This window comes from Astatotilapia calliptera, chromosome 3 (assembly GCF_964374335.1).
Source record: "Astatotilapia calliptera chromosome 3, fAstCal68.1, whole genome shotgun sequence".
Lineage (NCBI taxonomy): Eukaryota > Metazoa > Chordata > Actinopteri > Cichliformes > Cichlidae > Astatotilapia > Astatotilapia calliptera.
Window position 1 is genome coordinate 59,820,239 of NC_137424.1, and position 11,436 is coordinate 59,831,674.

The 11,436-nt window shown below is 45.3% G+C and overlaps 1 protein-coding gene across 1 annotated transcript in view; it reads left to right on the forward strand.

The window, feature by feature from the left end:
* The window catches only part of LOC113029538 (NACHT, LRR and PYD domains-containing protein 12-like), a gene marked incomplete at its 5' end in the record, with an annotated part of 62,381 nt that extends 59,046 nt beyond the window's left edge, over window positions 1-3,335 (forward strand). The window contains 2 exons of the mRNA XM_080292776.1: window positions 726-899; window positions 2,501-3,335. Of these exons, the coding sequence (XP_080148902.1) occupies window positions 726-899; window positions 2,501-2,519 (193 nt within the window). The remainder of the gene's footprint in view (window positions 1-725; window positions 900-2,500) is intronic.
* Between the last annotated feature and the right edge of the window lie 8,101 nt (window positions 3,336-11,436).

Here is an 11,436-nt window from a genome sequence, read left to right on the forward strand (position 1 = left end):
GACTCTGGCGCTAGCTTGTACCAGGACGTCTGGGTCCGTCTAACAAAAGGCTCTTATACTTAGACAGATATACGTGTGCTTGCTATACCATAAATCAGCAAAAGAAGATACGACCTCTCCTCTGTAGGGGAGTGAACTCACCCCTCTCTTCATGCTACATAGAGTTCTTACAGACCTCTTAGGATGAGACATTCTTTCAATCTACAAATGATTATATACTTCTAAGCATAAATGACAATCAACAATACAAATCTAACACTGGGAACTTCCTGTTGTTCCAAGGAGGACTGGAAAATGTGTGAAAATCTCCCAGTCAGTTCCTCACAGCACACTTCAATCATTTCCCTCCCACAGCATCACGACCAGGGCTTTTTCTCTCTTTGGTCCCACTAAGAGATTTCCACACAAACACCTCATCAGTGGGACTCTCAGAGCTACCAGCCCTTTGCTACAATCACAAAGCTCTTCATTGAAATGATTCAAGGACTTAGTCACAGAACAGAGATTCAAATCTCCAAAATCCAACTGGCTGCATCAGGACATCTAGTCTGAAACTCTGCACAGTTTCCTGTTTGAAGCTGCTTCCTGTTGGCTTCAGCTGTTTGGAGTTTCCATTTTCTAAACTTCTACATTCTGAACCTTCTTCAGCTCTGAACAGATGATGAAACACTGAATGATTTCAAGAACTTTGTCTAATAAACTTACATCTTTCATTCTTTATACAGATTGTTTAACTGTGGTTTGACAAAGATCAGCTGTGATTATCTGGCAGCAGCTCTGAAGTCCAACCCCTCCCATCTGAGACTGCTGCACCTGAAATTCAATAACCTGAAGGATCCAGATGTGAAGCATCTGTCTGATCTTAAGCAGAGTCCAGACTACAGACTGGAGGATCTGGTGTAAGTAGAGTGATGGAGTGAGTGGGTGGTGCTGTCAGCAGTATTGTACTAAACACAGGGCGTGTCCAAATTCATGGGCTGCATCCTCCTTAGGCCGCATTTGTAGACCGATTACATCACAGCGACGCGCCGAAGGCTGTCCAAATTCATAGACTCCTCCAAATGCGTCCTTCATTTCCCCTAATTTGAAGGATGGGTCGGGTGTGTCCTTCATGACCCACCATATCCCAGAATTCATAGCTCGGCTCAGCCAATTCCAGTTTCCAACAATGGCGACCGCTACTAAGTTTTTAATGTTACTCTTATTAATCTTTCTGGGTCACAAAATAAACTTTTAACATATTTTCAGGCGAGAAAGTAGCTGTGTTTAATCTTCTAACGTCTGCTCGGTTTGTCAAGACATCGCATATTTGCAAAAGTGCTTTGACGTTTTCGGAGACGTCTGTTACCCACCAGCTCGATAGCTAGCCGGGAGCTCGAGGGTCACTGAAGCCGCCGAGAACGGCACAACTCCCGGCACATCATTTTCAGATCACCGCGGACTTTCGCTGCTCGGGTTAAACGTAATATATAAGTCACTTAGACAACCTAAAAATGTTATTGTTGGGCCTTTTTCAGTCTTTTATTTGTTCGTGAGTAAATCGGTTTGGCTGAGATTAAAGTTATTAGATCAGATTAGATTAAATAAAACTTTATTAATCCCCCGGATGGTTTTCACACAGCTGAATAAACGTCAAACAGAAAACTGATTAAACAGAAGCGTGAGATGGTCGAGAGTTTACGCCAGTGTCCTGTTAGATTTTAGACAGCAAGGAGCAGACGGCCGAGTTTATTCAACTCCACCGAGACAGCGGTGACACAAATCCGAAGGCCAGACCATCACAGCCGTTTACTTCCGGCCTACCCATCCTCCTGAGGACCCGGCGTAGACCGAAGGCCGGGTCCTCAGGAGGATGCAGCCCATGAATTTGGACACGATTACAGTCAGTATGAAACAAAGATCCAGTGTTTCCTGTAAAGCTGCAGCTTCTCAGTGAAGCTGTGAGAGGAGAACGGTGACAGGCTTCAGGATTGGACACAAACACTTCCTGTTTCTCACCTTTATGGTCACCATAGTAACGGCTGACACACTCTGATCAAACGCTGTCAACAGCCAATCAGCTCTCTGAACAAAGCAGCACGCAGACCAATGACTGCATTCATTTCCAGGTTTAAAGCAGTGAAGAACACAGTCTGTAGGTGAGGAAGAACTTAGTGAGAGCAGATGTTTGGATGGAATTCCTCCAGTTAACAGCTGGAACCGTCCATCTGGATTGTTGGGCTTGTTGTTGGGGTTCCTACAGAGCTCAGAGTGGACACACCAAGGTTCTTCTAATGAATGAAAGTCCAAACTCAGACTAGGAGGGAAAAACATCTTCATCAACTTCAATAAAAATCAAAAGATTAGAGAAAGTGAAGCAACAATGAGTCCTAGTACAGTCCCAGCACTGACGTCCCTGCTGCTCTTTATACTGGATGTGCTGCATCACTGACTGACAGCTGACGAAGAGTCTCTGGAAACACTCGTTTATCTCCTCTGCTCTTCCTTCTCCTCTCTGCAGGTGGGAACCATGGCAATAAACAGGACGGTGTGTGTGCTGAGAGAGGAGCAGCTGTGTCCTGATGATCCAGAGAGGTTGAAGCAGCAGCAGCTTGTGTGTAGTGTCGGGATGAAATATTTTTATATTCATAATCTATGTTACTATGCATAATCCTTATTATTACTGTTGCATCATTTATGATTTATCATTGTTATCATTTCATTGACACATTTAGGGAAACTGGTGAGGTTATATTAAAGTCTGTATTTCAGGTGTTAACATGAGCATATAATAATCTTTCATTGCAGGTGCAACTGTAATCATGTTATACACATATTGCATAATTAAAGGGTTGAAGCTCGGTTAAGTTAATTAATGGTTTGAAGCTACGGGCAGCGCGATGTCTGGCCGATCAATGGAGCAAAGTTCAAGCTGGAAGGATTGCTTATATATATATATATATATATATATATATATATACATATATATACAATTTCACAAATGTTTTCTATGATTGTTTAAGAAAGGAAATAAAGGCTGTGTGCCCTGTGCTGTGGATGTTTGCCCGGTAACAGATGAGGTAGAGGGAGGTCATGTACTTAGATTAACGACACAGACATAGCCTGTCTGGGTAAACTGTTTTCAAGTGTTGTTTAAGTCTAACAAGTAGAATAAATAGATGCATCTGGAGGAACTGAAAGAGGAACTGTTCTGTTTTAGTGATGCGAGCTACTGGTCATCATAAGTATAAATATCACAACCACCTATTGTAAGGGGGGAGATGGAGCCTGATGTTTTGCAGAGCCTATCTTCACCGAATATATGTGTTTTAATAAAATAATTTGTGTTGACCCACTATGGACTTTCAGTCGTATGTCTCTTCCTCAAAATCGAACCGCGACAGTAGAGACGCTCTGACTGGGCCATGTTACTGGGAGGTGGAGAGGAGAGCTTCATCCAGCAGTGACTGACAGAGGAATGAAGTGCAGATGACTGTCAGTGCTGCAGAGTGAACTGCTCTGAGAACAGCTCCACTGTCAGACACAATGTAGAGTCCAGCATCATCCCTGTGTGTCCCTCTGGATCTGACAGGATCATCAGTGTATCTGGACTGCTCTGCTGCTGCTCTGTCCTTCTACCGTCTCTGCACAGTCTCTGTCTCACTCTGGAAAGATTTTACAACTTGTGTAATTACAGAACATTAATATTATGTTCAAACATGTGATCTTCTCTTTATTTCTGAATCTTTACCAAATAAAGAAAAAACAAACTAACAAACAGAAGCTGTCGTGTCCTTTTTCACCACATCTGTGAATCTTTTCTGTTTCCCTCTTTTCCTCCTTCCTGCAGCTCCACCTTCATCATTCTGTGTCCAGTATATGTGAACACGTCCAAAGCATCTGAGCCTCATGTTTGTGTGAGTTACGCCTGTCGTTGTGTTGTGGTGTATAAGTCAGGGGCAGGAGACAGCGCTGGATCTCTGAGTTCTTTACGGCCAATTTCTGCAACATCTGCAACATCTAGAAATGCAAACCTGTGAGCTGTGTGTGTTGTGCGTCTGCTCGGCCACCTCTCCTCCGGCCATGCTGGAAGCAGCTGTGTTTGACAGTTTTATCCGCTCGACAATAATCGAACAAATTAAATGTTCAAAAATATCAACTTAAGCACTTCAAAGTCAACAAAAAGCTTAAAACAATGAAATAATATTTCAGTGAAAAAACAACAGCTCATAAGCACACAGCTGGATTTCAGAGCATCCAGCTGTGGTGAGTGATGGAGACACTTTCTCTGCTCCCTCAGTAATCAGGACAGTTTATTGAACATCAGAGGACATAAAGGACTGTTTTTCACCTGCCCGTTCTGAAGCTGCACATTAAAGACTGCTGGCTTCAAGGACATTAATCCCAGTGTCAGCCAGCCAATAACAGCCTGTGTTTTTCAGCTCTGTAGGAGTCAGAAATGAGAAAGACACAGACTGCTAACTCTCCCTGCAGGAAATAAGCTCCGCCTCTTCCTGTCCTGTATATGAGTGATTCTGACATGAGACACAATGAGTTTCCTGTTTATTGTGACTTAAAGCGAGCAGCAAAGACACTAAACTGTGTGTTTCCAGCTGAAGCTGCTGTTTGTGTTGCTCCCACAACACTGTCTAAAACAGTCAGTGAGGGAAACTCAGTTTCTGCTTCCAAGCTCATTGTGAGAGGACACATTGTGTTCCTGCAAGTGCTGCTTTTGTCTGCATCCCTGAGTTTAGTGAGCTGCCTCCAAGGACGTGTGAAATCCAGTGTGTTAAGGCTGCATCTCCCAGATGTTCCCACCTTTCCAGCACAGACGATAAATGTTCCCACAAAGGCTCAAAGACTGTTTTACTTTGTGAGTGTTGGCCTCAGGAGATTGCTCAGTGAGCACCTGAGTGTTTCTGGGACATCGGACACTAACTGGAACTTCAAGTCTGGTTCTGAAGCTGCACATGCAAAGACTGTTTCTGGTTGTAGAGACCTGGCTGTTCCAGGGATTGTAACCTCCCCAGAGGCTGAGCTGCTGACCTCAGCTGACTCTGGAGCCTCGAAGGTAACTAAGTTTGCACTCGGGTGAGTCAGCTGCAACAGCCTCCACAGAGAGCTCACGCAAGCTTACCCAGCCTGCTGAGGAGTTTATGCTGCTGCAGCCCAAAAGGCATCCTGAGCTGGCTGACAGCCACCCACAGCTTCAGCTGCCTCAGCCAGGGGTCTCCACACCTGCTGGCCCTGCATCTGCTCCGACTGGGGGCTCCGGAGAGCCGCGCCAGCCATCTATCTCTGCTGGGGCTCCTGTTTGAGAATGTAGGAGTGTAAACTTCAAATATCTGCTCGGTTTGTCAAGACATCACACATTTGCAAAAGTGCACCGACGTTTTTGGAGACATCTGTTACCCACCAGCTCGATAGCTGACCGGGGCGAGAACAGCCAACTCCCAGCACATCGTTTCAAACCCCCGCGGCCTTTGGCTGCTATTAAATATCAACACTTCACCGAGTTCCATTGATTCCTCAGAGGCATCCGATGGAAGACAAAACACTGCTCAATAGATCATTCAACACTTAATTCTCTTACACAATTACTCCTAGAAAGGAGATGCGTCCGGTGCCGCGGAGCTCCAGATGGTGGTGCGCCCCTGACAGTTTCATTACAGAAGCTCTGTCATTCTAGTCTAAACAACAGTCTCAGTAACTTTCCACTAGAAGATGCTCGCCTGTTATCTACTTTCTCCCAGGCAAGCGAGTGTCTACAGCCGTCTACCCCCCAAGGACACATGGTCTAATGCCTCTATTTTCAGGGCTGTGTCCACTTAACACTACACTATTAAGTTTAATTAAGTTTAATAAGTTTAATACTACACTGCATTACTATATGCAGTGTTGCGTAAAGCAGTTTCACCCCGGTTCTTTTCTCTTCCTCAGGCCGTCAGAGACGACACCAGACTCAGTACTGGTTTCACAAAACCTCACCTTCAGTTACGCATGAACTTTCTAGAAGGGAGACATGCAAGGCCGGTGTCCCTCTGCAAATCTCAGCTCCTTTGTCTATTGCACACAGTTTTATAGAAGTGACCCCATTCTAAGCCCTCTACGATGTGCCATAAAACTAAAGCACTGTGTGTGTGTGTGAGCACAGGAGTGCCTGCATGTGCGTATGTGCATGTGTATGTGTCTCTGCGTACGTCACTTCCTGTCGGTCATAAAAGTCCATCTCCCTTCCTGACCGACGTTATCCCGTTACAAACACTGAGACCCCACCCAGGTATCCTCTGGGGAATTTCCACTCAGCTTTAGCTTCTCTTTGTCTTACTTTCACAGCTCAAGCTGGGGGAGGGTCTCCTACAAGTCTACTCCTGAGTTCATGACACATTCAGGCCTTTATTACATCCAGGGCAGTGGGTGTCAGTGTCTCTACACTATGTCCTCTAAATCCCACTCTAGAGGACAGCTAGAGTGGGATGTTCACGGCACATTCTGCACCACATCTCTGTCCGTTCATCATTTGTTTGAAGCCAGCTCACCTCCTGCAACCACTTTTCCGAGGAGACGCACTTCTTTTGCGGTTCGGAGTCCTTCTGACATTTCTTTGGAGGTGGAGGAAGTAATTGCTTAAAGCAGCTTCTTCGACATCTTTAAGAGTTCTAAACAAATGTCTGTCCTCCTCCAGAAAATCTTATTTACGCAAACACGCGTTGCAACGTCTTATCTGGTGCGTCTTTTATTTTGACAGCGAATGCGCACCTGCGGACCACTGATGTGCAGCCCTGGTTATTTGGCATTTTAGTTAATATCGAGCATAGAATTGAAGCACTTCAAATAATTCCATCCCAACACTACTCAGCTTAAACATGATGTATACGTCACTTAGATAACGTAAAAATGTTGTTGTTTGGCTTTTTTCAGTGTTTTATTTGTGTATATATATATATATATACACACTGTGTAATTTTATGTCTTTTTGAATGTTCGACATCATTGGAAATGATTTCAGTGGCTGAAATAAATGCATTAACAGCCACAGGAGGCAGCTTTGTTGTGTGTTTGGTTGCAGAGTCACTAAGAAACACACACAATACCCCGACCTGGGTTACCATGGAGACAGTCAAACTTTCATTCACTTCCTGTTTCCACTGTTAGTCTGACTTCACTGGTTGGTCCCAGAGTATCAGAGACTCGTCCTCACACAGACGCACACAGGTGAGTCAGCACAGGTATTATAACCCTGCTGGTTTCTGATCTGATGAAACATCGTCTCATTATTATTACTGAGTCTTGTTTTTATTTGGGAGCTTTATTAACACCACATTTATCTTTATCTGTGGTCTTATGATAGATGATGGCAGCACAGTTTCACAGAAAGATGAGACCATCAGTCAAAAAAGGAAATTATTGAAATGAAATGTTTACATTAAACATTAAAAAGAGAAAAAGCTTTGTGTAAAATCTCTTCTTATTTAAAAACTAGCAGCTTTCATTGGCAGCAGGTGAGAAACATGTGGCTGTGTGAATAAAGCAGTTCAGCACATGTGCATCAGAGCACACAGCAGGGGTAACCTGGACATCTGTGACGGTTATTAATGCACAACTATAGCTGCAGGTTTCAGAGCAGCGCATGCTGCAGTCAGAACTGTTACCCAATGAAAAGATCTGCAGCTTCATGAAGCAGCTGAAAGATCAAACAGTCCAACATTTACAAAGTGCTGTTAGAGGTCCAGCTGGAGCCGTACAGATGTGCTCCTGTCCCACATTCAGTCCAAATGAATGAGCTTTAAAAATGAGGTTACTGAGAATATTTGAATTGTGACTCAGATGGCAGATCCAGGCTCTCAGCCTCCAGCTGAAACTTCCAGTCCTCCCCCAGCCAGAAGCTCTGATGCTGGGCTGACAGACTTTGATCCTTTCCTGGATCCAGAAGTCCAGGAGGGAGAAGGAGAACAGGACCTCCTTCCTGATCTGGAGAGGCCTGAGGGAAAGAAAGATGGAGCAGACAGAGCTTTGAACAAATCCAAACCTCCTGAGCTTCACCTCCACAAAGGTGCAGACACTGATGCACAGATTCACATGTGACACCTGCAGCGTCCAGCTTGTGCCGCTGACATTATCTCCACTCTGATACAAGCCTCATTCACTCGCTCACACACGTTCACACAATCACCTTTTCCTCACAGTCACACACATGAATGTAATGAGGGGAACTCGGGTTCACTGTCGTTCCTCAGGATCCTTTGATATGCAGGCTGGAGGCTCTGTGGATGAAACACCGACTGTCTGAAGCACTCTGAAGTGTTCATGATGGACTTCATCCTGATTGACACTACAATACTTGTTACAGGCCTTTTATATGGAATAATATTCTTTTCCATTAAAGCTCTGAACATTCTCACTCTTTCTGCACCAGGTGTGACAGGTGAAGGACACCGGCCAATAGGAGGACAGAACCTGAGAGCCATTAGTCACATGCCTTCAGCTGCTGCTGCCTCACCAACCACTGGCCCCTCGGTGAGTCTAGAGTTCCAGCAGTGACCACAGGAAGTGCACACGTGTGATCTAAAGCTACATGTGGGCCTGTGACGATCAGTCTTCTCACTGTGGTGGACGGGTTTGTGAGTCCCTGTGATGCTGGGAGTGTCCAGGACAGTCGCTCCTGATCGGGTCTCTCATGGAAAGCTGGTCCCAGGAATTCCTGGAAAATTCCTCCACAAAAGAGAACTGGGAACATAAGTGCAGAGTGACAGAGGTGCTCAGCAACCCTGCTGTTATATGGCAATAGAACCAGAATAGTCGGCGACCACTTGAGTTAAGTTAGCCAAAGAGACTCAGACTGACTTCATCATGTTGGCAGCGTGTCTGCATTGATGAATTCCAGTTATTCACAAATCAGAGAATAATTCCAGTCGTTCAGAGACAGATTGGGATTGTTTGGAGGATGTAATGGTTTCCTTCAGGGAGCCTGTTGGACGCTCAGTGTCCGGGTGATTAGCTGGCTGATGCAACTACTGAGAATCAGTTTGTGAATATGAAGACAATCAGTGCAGTCACTGGACAAACTCTGATTCTTCCTAGTTTCACTCTTGTTTCAGTCCAGTGTGACTGAGGTGGTAAAAAATGATCTGACTTTTAGCCACACAGCTGTCTGCTAGAGAAAAAGCCTTTGTGCACAACTTAAAGGCAAACGGCACCATGTTTACTGCAGCTGCAGCAAACGCAGCAAAGAGTGAAAGTTGTACTGAGAACGTTGTGACTGTTTCATGAGAAAGAGCAGGAAAACAAGCATCACACACCCAGACACAGTGCTGGGATTAGAATTAGACTTTAGAGCAAATGTAGGACAAAAGCTTTAATATGAGAGAGGAAAACCCAACAACAGCCAGAGCATGAAGCTCAAAACTGTACCAAGCACCAAGAAAGCTGACAGGCCTGTGACACGTCAGAGACGCCGTTCAGATCAGAAAGAAGTTGGTTTATTGACAACACGTAAAAACCAAAGAATCAACCTTCGGTTTAGAGCGAGTCGACCAATCAGGCACAGCAGCAGCTCTGGAATAAGCAACAGTTTGATGTGTTACAAACAACCTTTCATATACACACATACATGTGGCTCATATGCTGTTTAAAAAGGGCTCAAAGACCCAACAGATTACACAAAGTACAAAAACACTTTCATTCAGACAACAGTCAGCTGTGCACGAGACAGAGAGCCGACTACAGTTAGTAACATGGACTCACTTTGTTTCAGCCACGACACAAAGTAACACAAAGTAACACAAAGAGCAGAAACATCAACAAGGAGGCAGAGCAGCAGCAACTCTCCATGAGCTGTGAGGCTAACAGCCACCCACACTTCCTGTGATGCATAATGATAACAACAGAAAGAAGTGTAAGCTAACGTTACACAGCGCTCACACAGCGCTGACTGTACAGGCCTCACACAGCTACGACCTGCATCCACAACACCTGATCCTACTGAACACAAACAAGTTAATGATATCTGAGCAATCCAGGGAAGGCTTCCAGGAAGGTGAGCATCCACAGACAGCTCTACAACAGCATCAGGCAGCAACAATGTTACTGATCACCGACTCTTTCATCCTTTTACACTCAATCAAAAAGTGCTGTGTTCACATTTGTTTCTGCTGAAATCCAGACACTGAAAATGTTTTAAAGTTTGAATAAACTGACTGAGCTTCTCACGAGTCCAGCCGTGAGCAACACTTCCCCCCATGACACATCACAGGAGAACGTCTCAGTGGAGGGGGGGCAGGAGCTCAGTTTAGGCCGTCGCACTCAGAATCGATGCTCCAGTCAGGGTCAAACGTGGTCCTCAGAAACCTGCAGATGTTTGGCTCTCACTGGTCTCTGCGTCTGTAGACTGAGCTGATGTTTCTCCAGGTGTCTGGTAAAAGGACGGTGCTGCTGTCCAATGAGGCGAGGAGAGAAGTAACCAAACAGGCGAGAGCCGTGAAGGAGGAACGGCGGGCAGCTCTGGATGCCCGACATAAATATCTGATGAGCAGGCTGGCCGACGCCGGCAGCCTGGAGGAGGCGGCGGTGGAAGACGCCATCGTCTCTGATGACAGAGTAAGTTCAGAGACGTGATCCTTCCTCAGAGTTGAACCTTTGAGTCATTAATGTCTGATTCTTCCAGTTCAGTCTGATCCATGAATTCTTTGCTGCAAACGGATCCAAGAAGCTGATTTTCTTCTATCAGGATGTCAAACAGGTAACTTTGACCACATTTCAATGACGGACACATGAAGGTCTGACCGCTCTTCATAACCTGCTGGTTGTTGCACCGTACTTTGTATTCATATCTTTTAATATCTGCCTTTCTCCCAGAGTCTGTCCTCCCGTCAGTCTTCCTTTGTGGACGCATCAAACTCAGCTGTGGCTCAGAGGAAACTCTTCCTCACTACGGGGAACTCTGAGGTTGGCTTCAGCTTTTTATGCTTCGTTAATGTGAGAATCACAGAAAAATGCTGATATGAGTGGAAGGTTCTGCTGGGAAATTGGCAAAGAGCAGATTATTGAACAGCGAGGCAGACAGTTCGTTTCAGTGATGCCAGTTTATTAGAAACGAGGACCGTGGGGCTGCTGGGAGTCAGGACGGCCATTCTCTGGATGAACCTGACAGCTGAGGTGGAGAGCAGCATTTATCCACAGACGGCTTCTTCCAAGCAAATGTCCTGAACACACCTGAGCTGAGTGTTACACAGAAACTGTCTTAAAGCACGAGCCTGGATCAGACTCGAGCACTCAGAGCTGTGTGACGTCACATTGATCCACCTCTCTGGGTTTTTGTGTTCTGATGTATCTGATTTCTCTTTAAGCTCCAAACAATCCCGAGCCTACGATTCATCATCGTCCTGTTCAGAGACGATGAGCCTGAGCGTGTTTGTGTTTCCATGGATCAAACTGTGCTGCTTTGTTTGGTTAACGAGG